At 47.9% G+C, this 19,109-nt stretch overlaps 1 protein-coding gene across 3 annotated transcripts in view; it reads left to right on the top strand.

Moving 5' to 3' along the window:
• EIPR1 (EARP complex and GARP complex interacting protein 1) overlaps window positions 1–19,109 on the top strand; it is a 179,973-nt gene that overhangs the window by 41,857 nt on the left and 119,007 nt on the right. For 2 of the 3 annotated variants that reach the window (XM_053587104.1, XM_053587103.1), the window contains exon 3: window positions 1,098–1,230. In XM_053587104.1, coding sequence (XP_053443079.1) covers window positions 1,098–1,230 — 133 coding nt within the window. Of the gene's footprint in view, window positions 1–1,095; window positions 1,231–19,109 lie in introns of those variants that run through there. The other variant, XM_053587105.1, reaches the window with a different exon arrangement.

The raw sequence follows: 19,109 nt of genomic DNA, 5'->3' as shown, positions 1-19,109 counted from the left end.
TATTGATAAGAGATTGAATGGGAAATCATTTTGATTCTTCTAAAAATTATCCTGGGAAGTATGGAGATGGCATATCTAGCCTTTTCATTTGATGGCTAAAATAAAATACGGTTATAATTACTATATGATGATAGGCCCTGGTGGCTGTCAGTCCATCAGAAGTCACAGGTCAGCCACTGGGGCTTACACTGTAGTTCCCACTGCTTGGGAGGCTAAGGCAGGAGGACTGCCTGAGACCAGTTCTAGGCCGCAGTGAGCTATGGTTGCCATCGCACTCCAGCCTGACCCTGGAAGACCCCATTTCTTAAGTAAATAAATAGAGTTTGAAATGTGCTATGTTCAGTCTTAGTGTTTCATGTCTTCATCACTTCTGACAGATGAATTGAGTTCTGCCCACTACAGAGTGAGCCAGATGTGATCCGTGTCAGACCTAACTAGGTAACAGTGCCCGGCCACGTCCTCTCTCTCCCACACACATACAGCGGGTGTGAGAGGTTCTTGGCTGCCCTGGACAGCTCTGGCTCTGACAACAGTGGTGTCCTAAACTTGGAGCCACTGAGGACAGAGCTTTTGGGGTCTTATTTCTTTCTTTCTTTTCTTTTGAGATAGAGTCTCAAGCTGTCGCCCCGTGTAGAGTGCTGTGGCGTCATAGCTCACAGCAACCTCCGACTCGGGCTCAAGGGATCCTCTTGCCTCAGTGTTTCTATTTTTAGTAGAGATGGGGTCTCACTTTTGCTCAGGCTGGTCTCAAACTTGTGGGCTCAAGTGATCCACTCGCTTGGCCTTCCAGAATACTAGCATTATAGGTGTGAGCCAGTGTTCCCGGCCGGGGTCTTATTTCTTTAAGACTGGGTATGACCAGAGGGTACTGTGATGTAGCTGGCCATCTTAAAAATACTCTGCAGGGATTCAGTACCTTTCTCTGGAGAGGAGAAGAGTAAGAATTAAATTACAGAAGTACACTGTTAGTGTGACCGGAATAACAAAGATGTATGCACCATGAAATGCATTTGGTTATTCTTTGTAATTATGACGTTTAATGAAGATACTGAGGAAAGTGTGTGAGGTCCTGATGTGCTCTTCTCTTGCATTTGTAGATCCACATCATAGATTTTGATGATGAAAATAACATTATAAATAAAAACGTCCTCCTCCATCACGTGGGTGAAATCTGGCACATCAGCACCAGCCCCGCGGACAAAGGCGTGCTGGCAACCTGCTACAACAGAAGTAAGTGCGGCTTTTCTGTGGTCCGTGGCTGCTCGCGGGAATAATGAGATTGGTTTATGCTGCTGTGGGTCAGCACAGTCCTTACAGGATTGGACCATAGTGAAGCTTCTGGTACACAGAGAAGCTGAGGTGCTGTGAGTAGATGCAGCAGAGTCATCACCCTACGTCTGGGAACACAGCTCCGATCAGGGGAGGCCCCGGAAGGCCTGGGGGAGTGGACACGGTGCCTGACCAGCTGGTGGGTGGGGACTCATCTTCTCTTGGCGTGGGTGCAGGCATGGTGAGTCTGCGGCTGCTTCCCGTGCTCTCTGGTGACAGCTGCTCCATGCATATGTGCGTGTGTGTGCCAGTGAGCCGAGTGGGCTCCCGCCCGCTGCCCGGGGGTCTGCACCTCTGGGCCTGGCTACATTTATGTCAACACAATCGCCTAAGACGCTGAACTGACACCTCGTATTCCTCCATTCTCCTCATTTAATCGTCGTCAGTAACAATTTCCAGCTATCTCTTTTTCCCTTACATAAGCCAGAATAAAGTCTTTGTGTTGTTTTGATAACGTGGTTTCTGAAACGCTTCCTCCGTGCATCTCGCATGCCGGATGCTTCTTAACACCGTCAGTGCATCTGGGCTCCACCTCCGTCACATCCCCTACCTCCCCAGCGTCCTGGGGTTGGACTCTCTGCTTCTTAGAATTCTGCATGTTACTTTCTACTGCACAGCTCCCTTCTTTTTTTTCAATCGTCAGTTATTTACTGAAGGGTCTCCCCCCATGTCCTGCTCTTATTTTTAGTTTTCAGTGTGTAGGACTCCGTTTGTGGGGAGTAGTATCCCCGTGACCCCAGCCCAGCTCCGTCCTTCCTCCTGTAGCCAGGAGTGGCCTGCCCTTCTTGGGACGAGGCCGGTCTGGTGACCCCAGCCCAGCTCCGTCCTTCCTCCTGCCCTCAGGAGTGGCCTGCCCTTCTCGGGAGCAGCCCGGTTTCCCTTCTGTGTGTCTGTGTCTTTGGGGGCTGTTGGTCCCACCCTGTGTCCTGTGACCACCAATGGTTCCCCCCTAAGTCTTCCCAGCAGCAAGTTTGAGATGGTGACACACACAGGCACCTGCTGGGTGCAGCTGTTCTGTTGACAACTAGGGATAGACACTGTGACACCACTTAGGTGGGGCCCTCCACTCTGCACACTTGGAGTTTGGTTTTTAGTATTTTCCCACTGGTAACTGGAGGGAGGCCAGGAGGCCACCTCTGCCCTGCACATTGTCCCCGTTGCTACCCCTGTACTCGCACTTGCTGGCACCCCTGCCTCTACTCGTCTGGGCCAGTGTGTGCCCCACCCCCTTTAAGGGAGGTTACAGCCTCGTTTGGAAAGAACCAGAATCTTCCACTCACAGAGACAGGACGGTCCTGTGTTAGAAGGCGACTTTCACACGTTTTGTCCCAGTCTCCCTTTTTATGAGCTCAAGTCAGCTGACCTTGATTTCATCTCCAAATGCCCTCGTCTTTGTCACATCACGCACTGCAGTCGAGGTGTCCCTTCACCTTCACTGCTGCCAGGCAGTCAGAGGCAGGTCCTAGTCCTGCTGACACTGGAAGTAGGGCTGTAAAAGCTGTGACCATGGGACCTAGGCTGTGTCCTCCCTGGGGTGTGTCACCCGCAAGCTGTGAGCCCTGCCCCGTGTGTGCAGAGCATGTCACTGCTTCCTAGAGTCTCAGCCAGCACATTGGCTCGGGGCCCCGCACTCACCACCCAAATGGCATCCGGGTGCAGAGCGGATGTCCAGTGTTGTCTGTTGGGCACAGTTCCCGAGGCACAGTTTCTCCCTGTTGACCTGTGACACTGGACAAGCTGTCTCTCTCCACATACCCAACTCACAGCAGTGGCCCAGCAGCTGTGGATATTGCACTGAAAAGGGAGGAGAATGGAAGGAAACAAGGAGCCTCTGGTCCGGGAGGTCCCTGCGGCAGGTCCGAGGTGGGTCTCAGCACTGGGCACCCTGGATGTCTTGTGCACGCTGCAGGTCATCCTTCCACCCCGTAGAAGGCAGCCCATCAGTGTGTGCAGCTGGGTCGGGCTGTTAGCCTCCTTCCTGCCACAGGAGTCTGGGGGTCTGAGAGCCTCTTTTTGCTTTGTCCCCTGTCTGTCCCTGTTGGTCTGAGCTGACACTGTCTCAGCTGAAATAAGGTTCCCAAGAATCTTGTAGTTCTTCAGTGGATTTCATGGGGATTTGCTCTGTTCCACAAGAGTGTAAGTACACATTGTCTGGCGGTGACCCCTTGTCTGCCTTGGCTCCTGCTGAGGTGCAGGGGCTGTTTGTTCCTCCCCCGGGCAGGCCCGAGAGATTCCAGCCCTCCTGGGAGGTGCTTTCTAACGTGAAATGCTGAGTCTTTCTGCTGCCCTCACCGGGCTGGGCGGCCTGGCTGCCAGCTCCTGGCACCTTGCTCTGTGCCCTCTGCAGCCACTCCCAGTGTGGTACCCAGTCACACCCAGTCACCTGCAGCGGCTGTCACTCTTTGGGTCTAGGTACAAAGTGTTCTGTTCAGAGGCTGTCAGAGAAGCTCGAAGGTCCATGCCTGATGGGCTTCGCAAACGCTTTGGTTCCATGTTTGGTACTTCACTTGCCTGTAATCACTAGGAAATTCAATATGAATTAAATCCAGAAGCTCCACAAAGCTGGATTAAAATGTGTTGCTTCTATTTCCACTTCTGTATTGCAGTCTTTTGTCAAGACCGGACCCCTCATCTTGGGCAGCGCTCTCGCCCCACCTGGGCTCTGGGGCTTCTGCAGGTGCCTTGTGCTCCCTCTGCGCTCGTGTCTCAGGGCGTGTTTATGACAAGTGGCCCATTCTGATGCCTTTGGTGCCCCTACCTGTGCTCTTCTGAGGCTCCTCGCTTTTTGTTTTGGTTAGTTGATGTAACATTTTGATTAGGGATAGCATCTCTGGTCAGGAGGCTGGAGGCCTCTGCTGCAGGCTTCAGGCGCTCACCCATGGGCCGGCAGGTGGTCAGGGTGGGAAGTAGGGCCATGGGGGCAGGGCACACAGCAGCTTCCGCGAGTTTCAGGAGTGTCCTGCTGCCAGAAGACGGTCGTCCTCCTTTAGAGCTGTCTGCTCTGTCCTGCACAGTGTCCTGAAAATCCTTACAGGGAGGAAAGAGAAAGGGATCATAGCAATGTGGCCTCTCTGGAGAGTGTCGAGAAACAAGTCCTCTGTTTAGAAGCCTTGGTATTGATGTCTGTCATGAACAGTGCCATTTACGTTATCTGTTTATTGCAAAGTGCTGATTGCTACAAAAGACTCCACTGAAGTCTGCAGTGTGGCAGAGCTATTAGGCACACGTGCACACACGCACACGTGTACACATACAGATACGTGTTTACACATGTGTGCACACATACACACAGATGCACACAGATACACGTATACACACACACGCACACACAGATGCGTGTATACACATGCACACACACGCACACACAGTTATGTACATACACATACATGCATACACACAGATGCATGTATACACATGCACACAGATATGTGCATACACATACATGCACACGCACACACAGATGGATGTATACACACACATGCACGCACAGTTATGTACATACACATACATGCACACACAGATGCATGTATACACATGCACACGCACACATGCAGTTATGTGCATACACATACATGTACACACGCACACACAGATGGATGTATACACACGCACACGCACGCACACACAGTTATGTGCATACACATACGTGCACACACAGATGCTTGTATACACACGCACACGCACGCACGCAGTTATGTGCATACACATACATGCACACACGCACACACAGATGCATGTATACACACGCACACACACGCACGCACAGTTATGTACATACACATACATGCACACACGCACACACAGATGCATGTATACACACGCACACACACGCACGCACAGTTATGTACATACACATACATGCACACTCGCACACACAGATGCATGTATACACACGCACACACACGCACGCACAGTTATGTACATACACATACATGCACACTCGCACACACAGATGCATGTATACACATGCACACAAATATGCACACACATGTCAGCACAAATATCTCAATGGCCTTGTAAAAATAAGGAAAAGTGGATGAACTCATAACTTGGTTTTTTATTTTTTTATTATTTATTTATTTATTTTTGAGACAGACTCCCACTATGTTGCCCTCAGTAGAGTGCTGTGGTATCATAACTCATAGCAACCTCAAACTCTTGGGCTTAAGCGATTCTCTTGCCTCAGCTTCCCAAGTAGCTGGGACTACAGGCGCCCGCCACAACGGCGGCCGGCTATTTTTTGTTGCAGTTGTCATTGTTGTTTAGTAGGCCCCGGCCAGGTTCGAACCCGCCAGCCTTGGTGTATGTGGCTGATGCCATAACCACTGTGCTACGGGTGCCGAGTCATAACTTGTTTTTTTTTTAAATGCAAGGGAGAAACCCTTCCTGTGCATTTCTTGCTCAGCTTGGAAGGGGTGGTGGCATTAAATCCCTCCCTCAAAGTAAGTGGTGACCACTCCTAGGCAAAGGTCTGCTTGCGCAGTGGTTTAGGAAATGGTAGAAAATCTGCAGGAGGTTAAAGTCACCTAACATTTCAAATTCTTTTTCAGCTCAAACTGTACACCCACGTATCCTAGCTTAAATCTCTATCCACATGACAGACACAGATTGTCACAGATTATTGATAGGGATTTATAACTCCCATTGATTTTTTTTTTTTTTGAGACAGAGCCTCAAGCCGTTGCCCCTGGGTAGAGTGCTGTGGCGGCATAGCTCACAGCAAACTCCAACTCCTGGGCTTAAGCAATTCTCTTGCCTCAGCCTCCCAAGTAGCTGGGACTATAGGCACCCACCACAGTGCCCAGCCATTTTTTGGTTGTAGTTGTCATTGCTGTTTGGCAGGCCCGGGCTGGCTTTGAACCCGCCAGCTCTGGTGTACATGGCTGGCGCCTTAGCCACTTGAGCTACAGGCATCGAGCTGATTTTTTTTTTTTTTTTTGCCATTCTCTGTGATAATTGTAGAAAATATGTTCTCAGAGGTGTGGGGAGTTGTACATACGATAAACTCTCTTATCATTTTTTTCTATATGGATGATGAAGATTACAAAAAAGATTTTAGCCTTTCTTTCTGATAATTTTACAAAAAAAAGTGTCACCCTGAAAGCAAGACGCAGGATTATGCCCAGGGTGGAAGCTGTCTCGAGAGTACTGTTCACACCTGTGGGTGATGAGCGATCTTGATAGGAGCTGGCCCCGGGTCGCGAATTGTCAGTCAATGTACAGGTGGGGTGGGTGCCAGGTGGGCTCCACCCCTGCTGTCCCCAGATGGGGACCTGGACCCTTGTGGTCACCACCTGGAGAAGCCTGGTCACTCCAGGAATTAAGTGACATCTATTTCTTGTTGCTGCTTCTTGTCAGATGCTTAAATTCACCTCCCTCCCTAGTTTTTTCTATTCCCACACGTGCTGCGGGCGCCTGAGTAAGCCTGTGTGTGCATCTCACTCCCTGTGTTCAGATCCTTTAGCTCAGCCTAGGTTTTCTTGAGATTTATTGAGGAAAAAAGCATGTTTCAGATAAACTTTAATAGTTAAACTTGTTTCTTTTTTTAAATGCTGCTTTGATATCTGTTTTATTTTTCGAACTAGAGTATATTGTGTGTGTCTCTGCTTAGGCCATCATGTGTGCACCTGCCTCTGCTCACGCTGAGGTGTGTGTGCTGAGCGTGCACGCGTGCGCCTGCCTCTGCTCACGCTGAGGTGTGTGTGCTGAGCGTGCACGTGTCTGCCTGCCTCTGCTCACGCTGAGGTGTGTGTGCTGAGTGTGCACGCGTCTGCCTGCCTCTGCTCACGCCATCATTGCTGACGCTCCCCGTGGTATCCTCATGGTCAGCAGAGGGCACCAGTGGTGTGTCTCTGTGCTCTGCTCACACTGGTTCATTCTGTGTCCCATCTCAGTGGGTCTGTCCTAACCTGATCCACTGTACTGACAGCCTTTTTTTTTTTTAACACAGTCTCATTTTGTCGTCCTCAGTAGAGTGCATCACAGCTCACAGGAACCTCCAATTCTTGGGCTTAAGCAATTCTCTTGCCTCAGCCTCCCAAGTAGCTGGGACTACAGGCGCCCACCACAGCACCCAGATATTTTTTGGTTGAAGTTGTCATTGTTGGTTAGCAGGCCTGGGCCAGGTTTGAACCTGCCACTGAGCTACAGGCGCTGCCTGACACAAGCCATTTTTTAAAGCTTCTCCTGGTACTCTCTAAATACAGAGTGTCACTATACATAGGGAAACTGGGAAATTTTAGCTAAATGTACCTTATATACAAATTATTCATTACTAAATTTTACAAAATATTTACAAAGTATTCTTTACATGGAGTCTTCTCTCCTACTCATGGCAAACACGTTCCAGGATACCTGCTGTTATAATCTGTCCTATGTCTGGTGACTTTTCATAGACTTGCAGAGTTGGGCTGACCCCTTGCATGTGGCTGAGGTGATCTGCATTCCATGGTGCCCTGAGCAGTTTGTGGGCTTCTGTTTACTTATCACTTCCTGAACCCCAAGAACTCACAGGAATCTCCTGTCAACATCTGAGGACCTCACATGAGATGCCAGGCCAGCACCCCGAGATCCCTGGGGCATGTTAGATGGACCGCTGTCCAAGGGAGGCCAGGCCAGCACTCTGAGGTCCCTGGGGCATGTTAGATGGACCACTGTCCAGGGGAGGCCAGGCCAGGACCCTGAGGTCCCTGGGGCACGATAGATGGACCTCTGTCCAGGGGAGGCCAGGCCAGGACCCTGAGGTCCCTGGGGCACGATAGATGGACCTCTGTCCAGGGGAGGCCAGGCCAGCACCCTGAGGTCATGGGGGTGTGGTGGACAAGGGTGTTATGTGCAAACCATATCTGCTTCTCAGGGATCATGGTCAAAGGTAAACCCACAGACAGTGGGAATCCCCCCAATGGACAGGAGCCAAGGAGTAGGCTCAGGACAGCAGCCTGGGAAAGTCAAGACAAGTAAAGGTGCCAAGAGCCTGGGGGACTTCCCACGTGAGGGGGGCCTGGGAAAGACTCAGTCCGCCCCCACGAATAGAGCATCTGTGTCCAAGAACAGGGCATCCTCACTCAAGGCTTCCCAAACCTCACAAGCCCAAGAACAGAGCATCTGTGTCCTCAGGACGCCACACCAATGACAAAGGACGGTAAAGCTCATCCCTGTGCCAACATCTTTACAAACCATCATGTATTTGTGTAACAGGACCATGGGCCTTACCCAGAGGGGCCCTCTTGGGCAGCCTTGTGTTCTGTTCAGGTGACTCAGCCCAGTATGTGGCACAGTGCAGACGCTCACAGCCACCCACCAGGTCTGTCAGCCCCGATCCCCAGAGCCCTGTCCTTGCACAGATACACAGCCGAAATATACCTGCTCAGGACAGCTCGATTTCTCTTTCTTTTCTTTTAAATGATGTTAGTTTAATTGTACCAACTTTACAGATGAAAACCCCAGAGGTTACTTGACTAGTCCAGGATCAAAGAACTTGTAACTAGCAGAAAGAAAAACAGATCCGGGTTTTCCAACTGCCAATTTCAGCGGCCTGTCCTCCGCCCTTTCCCCCCACTTGTCCCCTGCCTGGATCCACCCTGCCCACCTGAAAGGTGAAAGGCATGTTGGGAAGCAACTGGACCGCTCCACACTTGGCCTCCGTGTCACTCAGTGCATTCTGCCACAGGCTCTCCCTCAGCCTCCATGATGGGGGCAAGGCAGTGAGTGAGGAAACCTGCCGTGGGTCACACCTCCACTGCCAGGACGCAGCCGTCCCCCGTTCCCATTAGGGAAGACCCCAGTCACAGCAGCTGTCCAGCTGTCACTTTCCTTGCCATCTCTCCCACTCAGTAAATCCCAGCTCCTACAGAAAGCCCACTTGGTCTTGCTAAATCTTGCTGAGATGGTTATTTGAGTATAGTTTAAATTAGCTAATTTGGTCTGTCAGTCTGTCCAAGTAGCTGGATGGGGTCTCACCCAAATTGAGCCATTTCAGAGAAGAGGAGAGGCCAAGACAAGGGGTAAGAACCAGGCTGCTCTGCAAGCTGGAGCCCTCGGGTTCAGAGGAGACCCACACATGCCCAGGCCCTCCAGGGAGCCCAGTCTGCAGTGGACTCAGACAGTAAACACGGAGACAGCTCACCCTCGGGCACAGAGACGACCCACACATGCCCAGGCCCTGCAGGGTGCCCAGTCTGCAGTGGACTCAGACAGTAAACACAGAGACAGCTCACCCTCGGGCACAGAGACGACCCACACATGCCCAGGCCCTGCAGGGTGCCCAGTCTGCAGTGGACTCAGACAGTAAACACAGAGACAGCTCACCCTCGGGCACAGAGAAGACCCACACATGCCCAGGCCCTGCAGGGTGCCCAGTCTGCAGTGGACTCAGACAGTAAACACAGAGATAGCTCACCCTCGGGCACAGAGACGACCCACACATGCCCAGGCCCTCCAGGGAGCTCAGTCTGCAGTGGACTCAGACAGTAAACACGGAGACAGCTCACCCTCGGTCACAGAGACGACCCACTCATGCCCAGGCCCTCCACGGTGCCCAGTCTGCAGTGGACTCAGACAGTAAACACGGAGACAGCTTACACACAGATGGCCACGCACCGCCTGAGATGGAGCTGAGACCTGGCCAGGGCCGGGTGTGCCAGTGGCTTCCAGGAGGAGGTGAAGGATGCTGTATTAATTTCTTCTTTATTTTTAAATAAATTTCATTGTTTAAACTTAAAGTGTGCAACATCATGCTATGAGATACATGCAGACCATGAAAAGGTCACGAGGACCGAGGAAATCAACACCTCCCATCATCTCCTTGCTTGCTTGTTTCTGTGTGTGGCAAGAACAGCGGCAATCTACCCACTCAGCAGAAATCCTGCGTCTGACACACTGGCGGGACAGTGGTGCTCACGCTACACAGCATCTCTGCACTGGCTTGTCCTCCACATCTGCCACTGTGTCTCTGACCCACACCTGCCGCCGCCTCCTCCCTCACTGTTGTCCTGTCTCTGTAAGTTCCACTTCTTTCGTTGTTTAGATTCCACGTATGAGGCCATCCCTCTTTCCAAGAGAAAGAGCTCAGGATGGGTGAAGAGGAAGGAGGGCAGTGAGGGGGCCAGAGGCACAGAAAGGCCGGGCAGGTCCTGGGGGGACTTGGGGAGCCAGCAGTCCTCCGACCCAGACCTCCTTCCTGGTCTGAACATCCCCAGTGCTCACAGCACCTGTCACTGCACAGTTCACCTGCTGTGCTGCTCCTCCCTGAAGACCACTTCCCCGGGGCTGCCTCTGCTGCCTGCTGACCACATGCCCCCCATGCCACAGTGATCTCCCCTCCATCACAGGCCCATCTACCACACCCCAATGACCTTGGGGTGCTGGCCTGGCCTCCCATGGACAGAGGTCCATCTAACATGCCCCAGTCACACTGGGTCCCGTATCCGGGATACTTGGTGATCCAGGATGATAGCGCCAGGGTCCTAACACCTTGGCCATTGCAGCAAGACTGGGACTGGGCCTTCTCATCACTGACTTCCCATGTTTGGCCCAGTTTCACCCGTTTTCCTATGGACTGGATAAGGGCAGTGTTTATGTATATCACTAGGGAGTGTTGCTCGTGGTGAAAACGTCACAAAGGAGGAGACCCTGATGGGCCAGTTGCATCTGGACTAGGCACTAGGACTTTATCTATTCCTGGAGGCCATCCTTTGGGCCTTCCTGATCGGGGTGGTTCTCGTGACTGGTCCTGCCCCTCACGGGAACCTGGAAGCATTGCTCCCTAAGTTGTTAGAGCCCCAGCCTGGTAAGTGCCAGGTGTGACCAGGTCCTAGGAGTCTGAGCCCCAGCGCCTGGCAGGGCCGCATGTCTTGTGTTATTTTATCCTGGAAGGTCAAGGACATCCTGATGGAGGTCATTCCCAGGTCCAGGGACACACCGGAGGAATCGGTTACATGACTTGCCTCATGTGTGCTCTGGTGTTGGGGGCTGGGCTGCGTGGACACCGTGCACTGGGCGTTACCACGTTTTGCCTTTTTAGGTCCCAAGCTCGAGCAGCACTTCTCTGTAAGGAGGAGCTTCCACTCTGCTCACACCAGAGGACGCTGATCACATGAGCCCACTTCACAAGGCCGTGGGCCAACGGGCCACATTCCTGGTGGGACCAGTGCCCAGAGGCTCCGGGGGAACTTGGGGAATGAGGACCTTGTGATGTGTAGGGAACTCCCTACATTCAGTGGTGAGGCCAAGTGAAGATGACACAGACAAAGGGAGAGCGTCTCTGCCATCAGAGTGGCAGATCCATGGCCACTACGGAATCAGGGGCCAACTGGTCTCCCACCCCTCTGAGGCTGGCATCATCCCCACATCGCCTTGGTGCCCTGTCAGACACACTGGTCTGCCTGGAGTAGCCTAGAACTTTCCATGTCATACTTCCTAACGTGCTTATATGAAATGCCTGCGAATATGCAATGAAATTTAGTAATTTTTAGTGATTCCGAGAGATTATATATTCTCTTCAGTGGCCAGGTCTTCTAATTTTTTTTCTTAAATATAGAAAGGAGCTATGATATAAGTTAGCTGATTTGCCGATTTCTGAATCTCCAGAAAGAGCCAGAGGCTGTGGGAGCTTTAAGGTTCTTGCATTTTGATAACGCTGACTGTTTTGAGTTTGTATGCCTGGTGTGGGGGTAGTGCCAAGTGCGTGCAGGCCAGTGAGAGTCACCATGTCGACTTGCCTGCTGTTGTCAGCAGCTGCAGGAAACCGACATTCTGGGTGCCGACTCTGTCGACCCTGCCGTGAGCACAAATCAGCTCTGGCTTATTGAGTTCCTGTCTTACGGATGAAGAAACTGAGGCACAGTCAGGGTAAATGACTTTCTCAAGACGTGCATCTAGGGGTAGGATGAGCTGGGGCTTGTACACAGACTCTGGCTCCAGGCTGTGCCCCTGACCTACTGACCACACAGCCTCTGCATTCAGACCCAACTGGAGGGCTCTGGAAACCTGACTATTTCATCCTAAAGCTACACGCCAAGTTAGCACATCCAGTGTTGGTGCTGAATCAGAAAGGCCAGTGTTGGGTTTCGGAGACTCAAGTTTTGCCTGTGTTTTAGCCAAAAATTTATATTGTGACTTTTGATACTTGAACTCTGAGAGCCAATGTCTTTTAAGCTCCATTTTTGTCATTTGCAAAACAGGAAGTTTAGCCTTGGTTATGGCTGAGAAGACCCCTCTTTGTTTCCCTCTTAAGACAGTTGTTGTCATTCATACCCTGAAAAGGTTTTCTCAGTTTGTGTTGCGGTTAAGATGCAGCAGTGACGACTCAGGACAGGGAGGAGAAGGCCCAGACCCTGAGACAGCCATTGGGGAGCTGGCCATCGGGATACCTTGAACGTCCCTGAGAACCTTGCCATGTTGCAGCGGAGACTATCTGCCCTCTCTGCCCTGATCCAGGCAGCACAGAGGCCGAGCTGACCCCGGGAAGAGTGTGTTTCAGAATTTCAGACTCCCCTCCACCTCTGGCTCTGCAGTGGGCTGCCCTGGGGGGTGTTGTCTTTGGACATGTTCCTGAGATGTGAAGGCCGGGCTCACCACTGACCCCTGGGATACGTGTGCTGTGGGTAGCGGCTGTCACAGCCTTTCCTGTGAAGAGCAGCTGGGGTCATTTGCACTGATCAGCTGCCCTGGGGCTGTGGTGGCCTTTGTGGAGAGCCTCCCTGCTGAGCACAGTGAGTGAGTGTGGTGTGGGTGGCTTCTGTCCTCCTTGCGTGGAGTCCCCATGGGATGACTTTCTGGAGCAATGTGGGAGATGCTTACCTGGCCGCAGGCTGTCCTTTTTAAGTTGTAAATGAAGGTGCAGAGCTAGATGATTTCTGAGATTCCTCATAGCTTCCAGATCCCTGAGGAGTGTGGCCTGAACTCAAGTCTTCCTCCAGCAGGCAGCTTGTCCATGCCGCTCCTGATGTGGTCCCTGGCATGGTCCCGGCCTGGCACACAGCCTCCAGTGGCCCTGCTCCCTGTGTGTGAGCCGAGGGGCTCTGAGTGCAGCAGAGACTGTAGCAGAGGCTCCGGGTGCTGCTATTTCCGTTTGAAGCTGCAGTTTCCCATTTATTTCTGACCACATTAGAAGAAATTTTTGAATTTAAATGTTGCTTTGCATTGTGACAATAAGCTATGAGAGGTGGGTTTTTTCTGGAAAAGAATATTTTAAGGCCCTTCTCTATAAAACTAGAATTCTGAGATAAAATTATTAAGATTCTTTGAAAGAATGGAGTAGATGAGAGGGAGGGAGCATTTCAAGTGGGCAAGTGGTCTCTTAGAGAGGGCTGGGACCGCCGAGCTGCACCTAAGAGCCTGCTGTGTCTTTTTGTGTGTGTGTGTGGTTTTGGGCCGGGGCTGGGCTTGAACCTGCTACCTCCGGTATATGGGACCAGTGCCCTACCCCTTTGAGCCACAGGTGCCGCCCCAGGAGCCTGCTGTTTCTAAAGCACAGCAGCCATGAGTCTCTGATTCACGTTTACTTGGTATTTTCTGTGCCGATCTTAAAAGATTTTATGCTTTTTTAAATTTAGGGTATAAGTGCTCAGCTAGGAAATATGAGAGTGAAATTTTCTATGATGCTGGTGCCAAGTAGAAAATCACTTGGAGATGTCACTGGAGAACATCATTTTGGCATTTTGGAGGACCCCCCCCCTCCCACCCCCAAGAGCTCTCAACAGGTCAGAGCTCACTGGTGTCCCGTTGTTTTTCTGTTTGACAGCTTCGGCCAGAGCCTTTTTTTTTTTTTTTATTGTTGGGGATTCATTGAGGGTACAATAAGCCAGGTTACACTGATTGCAATTTTTAGGTAAAGTCCCTCTTGCAATCATGTCTTGCCCCCATAAAGTGTGACACACACCAAGGCCCCAACCCCTCCTCCTTCCCTCTTTCTGTTTCCCCCCCATGACCATAATTGTCATTAATTGTCCTCATATCAAAATTGAGTACATAGGATTCATGCTTCTCCATTCTTGTGATGCTTTACTAAGAATAATGTCTTCCACGTCCATCCAGGTTAATACGAAGGATGTAAAGTCTCCATTTTTTTTTAATGGCTGAATAGTATTCCATAGTATACATATACCACAGCTTGTTAATCCATTCCTGGGTTGGTGGGCATTTAGGCTGTTTCCACATTTTGGCGATTGTAAATTGAGCTGCAATAAACAGTCTAGTACAAGTGTCCTTATGATAAAAGGATTTCTTTCCTTCTGGGTAGATGCCCAGTAATGGGATTCCAGGATCAAATGGGAGGTCTAGCTTGAGTGCTTTGAGGTTTCTCCATACTTCCTTCCAGAAAGGTTGTACTAGTTTGCAGTCCCACCAGCAGTGTAAAAGTGTTCCCTTCTCTCCACATCCACGCCAGCATCTGCAGTTTTGAGATTTTGTGATGTGGGCCATTCTCACTGGGGTTAGATGATATCTCAGGGTTGTTTTGATTTGCATGTCTCTAATATAGAGATGATGAACATTTTTTCATGTGTTTGTTAGCCATTCGTCTGTCGTCTTTAGAGAAAGTTCTATTCATGTCTCTTGCCCATTGATACATGGGATTGTTGGCTTTTTTCATGTGGATTAATTTGAGTTCTCTGTAGATCCTAGTTATCAAGCTTTTGTCTGATTGAAAATATGCAAATATCCTTTCCCATTGTGTAGGTTGTCTCTTTGCTTTGGTTATTGCCTCCTTAGCTGTACGGAAGCTTTTCAGTTTAATGACGTCCCATTTGTTTATTTTTGTTGTTGCAATTGCCATGGCAGTCTTCTTCATGAATTCTTTCCCCAGGCCAATATCTTCCAGTGTTTTTCCTATGCTTTCTTGGAGGATTTTTATTGTTTTCATGCCTTAAATTTAAGTCCTTTATCCATCTTGAATCAATTTTTGTGAGTGGGGAAAGGTGTGGGTCCAGTGTCAGTCTTTTACATGTAGACATCCAGTTCTCCCAACACAATTTATTGAATAGGGAGTCTTTCCCCCAAGGTATGTTCTTGTTTGGTTTATCAAAGATTAGGTGGTTGTAAGATGTTAGTTTCATTTCTTGGTTTTCAATTCGATTCCAAGTGTCTATGTCTCTGTTTTTGTGCCAGTACCATGCTGTCTTGACCACTATGGCTTTGTAGTACAGACTAAAATCTGGTATGCTGATGCCCCCAGCTTTATCTTTGTTACAGAGAACTGCCTTAGCTATACAGGGTTTTTCCGGTTCCATACAAAATGCAGAATCATTTTTTCCAAATCTTGAAAGTACGATGTTGGTATTTTGATAGGAATGGCATTGAATAGGTAGATTGCTTTGGGAAGTATAGACATTTTAACAATGTTGATTCTTCCCATCCATGAGCATGGTATGTTCTTCCATTTGTTAATATCCTCTACTATTTCCTGTCTGAGGATTTCATAGTTTTCTTTATACAGGTCCTTCGCCTCCTTCGTTAGGTATATTCCTAGGTATTTCATTTTCTTTGAGACTATGGTGAAGGGACTTGTGTCCTTAATTAGCTTCTCATCTTGACTGTTATTGGTGTACACAAAGGCTACTGACTTGTGGACATTGATTTTATATCCTGAAACATTACTGTATTTTTTGATGACTTCTAGGAGTCTTGTGGTTGAGTCTTTGGGGTTCTCTAAGTATAAGATCATGTCGTCAGCAAAGAGGGAGAGTTTGACCTCCTCTGCTCCCATTTGGATTCCCTTTATTTCCTTGTCTTGCCTAATTGTATTGGCTAGAACTTCCAGCACTACATTGAATAGTAAAGGTGACAGAGGACAACCTTGTCTGGTTCCAGTTCTAAGAGGAAAAGCTTTCAGTTTTACTCCATTCAGTAAAATATTGGCTGTGGGTTTGTCATAGATAGCTTCAATCAGTTTTAGAAATGTGCCACCTATGCCTATACTCTTCAGTGTTCTAATTAGAAAAGGATGCTGGATTTTATCAAATGCTTTTTCTGCATCTATTGAGAGGATCATGTGATCTTTATTTTTGCCTCTGTTAATATGGTGGATAACGTTTATGGACTTGCATATGTTAAACCAGCCTTGCATCCCTGGGATGAAGCCTACTTGATCATGATGAATGACTTTTTTGATGATAAGCTGTAATCTATTGGCTAGGATTTTGTTGAGAATTTTTCCATCTATATTCATGAGTGAGATTGGTCTGAAATTCTCCTTTTTGTTTGGGTCTTTTCCTGGTTTTGGTATCAGGGTGATGTTTGCTTCATAGAATGTGTTGGGGAAGATTCCTTCTTCCTCAATTTTTTGGAATAATTTCCGCAGTACAGGAATAAGATCTTCCTTGAAGGTTTGATAGAATTCTGGAGTGAAGCCATCTGGACCAGGGCATTTTTTGGTTGGAAGCTTTTTTATTGTTTCTTTGATCTCAGTGCTTGAAATTGGTCTGTTCAGGAGCTCTATTTCTTCCTGGCTGAGTCTAGGGAGAGGGTGTGATTCCAAATATTGATCCATTTCTTTCACATTGTCAAATTTCTGGGCATAGAGTTTCTGGTAGTATTCAGAGATGATCTCTTGTATCTCTGTGGGATCAGTCGTTATTTCCCCTTTATCATTTCTGATTGAGGTTACTAGAGATTTTACTTTTCTATTCCTCGTTAGTCTGGCCAATTGTTTATCTATTTTATTAATTTTTTCAAAAAACCAATTCCTTGTTTCATTAATTTTCTGAATGATTCTTTTGTTTTCAATTTCATTGATCTCTGATTTGATTTTGGATATTTCTTTTCTTCTACTGAGTTTAGGCTTAGATTGTTCTTCTTTTTCCAATTCCATAAGATGGCTTGTGAGATTGTTGATGTGCTCTCTTTCTGTTTTTCGAATGTAGGCATGTAAAGCGATGAATTTTCCTCTCAAAACTGCTTCTGCAGTATCCCACAGGTTTTGGTAGCTTGTGTCTTCATTGTTGTTATGCTCAAGGAAGTTAATGATTTCCTGTTTTATTTCTTCCTGCACCCATCTGTTATTCAACAGAAGATTGTTTAATTTCTATGCCTTTGGGTTGGGTCGAGCATTTTTGTTAGAGTTGAGTTCCACCTTTAGTGCCTTATGGTCTGAGAAGATACAAGGTAAAATTTCAATTCTTTTGATTCTGTTGATATTTGTTTTGTGTCCCAGGATATGATCAATTTTGGAGAATGTTCCATGGGGTGATGAGAAGAATGTATATTCTTTATTTTTGGGATGGAGTGTTCTACATGCGTCTATCAAGCACAGTCGTTCTAGGGTCTTATTTAAATCTCTTATATCCTTGTTTAATTTCTGTTTAGAGGATCTGTCCAGCTCTGTAAGAGGAGTGTTAAGGTCCCCTGTTATTATGGTATTATCAGATATCATATTGTTCAGACTGAGTAAGGTCTGTTTCAAGAATCTGGGAGCATTTAAGTTGGGTGCATAGATATTTAGAATTGAAATGTCTTCTTGTTGTATTTTTCCCTTGATCAATATAAAGTGACCATCTTTGTCTTTTTTGACTTTAGTTGCTTTAAATCCACATGTATCTGAAAATAAGATTGCAACTCCTCTTTTCTTCTGAATTCCATTTGCCTGAAAAATTGTCTTCCAACCCTTGACTGGGAGCTTTAATTTGTCTTTTGAAGCCAGGTGTGTTTCTTGCAGACAGCAAATGGATGGCTTGTGTTTTTTAATCCAGTCAACCAATCTATGTCTCTTCAGTGGGGAATTCAAGCCATTAACATTTATTGAGATAATTGATAAGTGTGGTAGTATTCTATTCATCTTATTTTGTGAGAGTCCATTGCTTAATTTTATCTTTTGCAACAGTGTGGAGGTTAGGTTCTGTCCTTTAATTTCTGAGTTCTTACTTTGCTGCTGATCCATTGTGGTGGTCAGTGTGCAAAACAAGTTGAAGTATTTCCTATAGAGCTGGTCTTGTTGTGGCGAATTTCCTCAATGTTTGTATATACGTAAATGATTTGATTTCTCCATCAATTTTGAAGCTTAGCTTAGCAGGGTACAGAATTCTGGGCCGGAAATTGTTCTGTTTAAGTAGATTAAAGGTAGATGACCATTGTTTTCTTGCTTGGAAAGTTTCATTAGAGAAGTCTGCGGTCACTCTGATGGATTTGCCCCTGTAGGTCAACTGGCGCTTACTCCTGGCAGCTTGCAGAATCTTTTCTTTTGTCTTGACTGTGGACAGGTTCATCACAATGTGTCTTGGAGAAGCTCGGTTAGAGTTGAGGCGACCTGGGGTCCGATAGCCCTCTGAAAGCAGTGTGTCAGAATCTTTGGTGATATTTGGGAAATTTTCTTTTATAATATTCTCTAGTATGGCTTCCATTCCTCTGGGGCATTCTTCTTCCCGTTCTGGGATTCCTATAACTCGTATGTTGGAACGCTTCATAAAGTCCCATAATTCTGACAGTGAACGTTCTGCTTTCTCTCTCTTCTGTTCTGCCTCTTTTACTGTCTGAGTTATCTCAAAAACTTTGTCTTCTACCTCTGAAATTCTTTCTTCTGCATGGTCTAACCTGTTGCTGATAATTTTTATTGCATCTTTAAGTTCCCTGATTGACTGTTTCAGTTCCTTCAGCTCTGCTATATCCTTTTTATATTGTTCATATCGTTCATCTCTTATTTGATTCTGTTTTTGAATTTCCTTTTGGTTAATTTCCGCTTTATTAGCAGTTTCCTTCATTGTTTCCATCATTTCTTTCATTGTTTTCAACATGTGTATTCTAAATTCCCTTTCTGTCATTCCTAACATTTCTTTATAGGTGGAATCCTC

Source organism: Nycticebus coucang, chromosome 4 (assembly GCF_027406575.1).
Source record: "Nycticebus coucang isolate mNycCou1 chromosome 4, mNycCou1.pri, whole genome shotgun sequence".
Lineage (NCBI taxonomy): Eukaryota > Metazoa > Chordata > Mammalia > Primates > Lorisidae > Nycticebus > Nycticebus coucang.
Note: the sequence above shows the minus strand (reverse complement) of the source record. Positions and strands in the feature narration are given on the sequence as shown.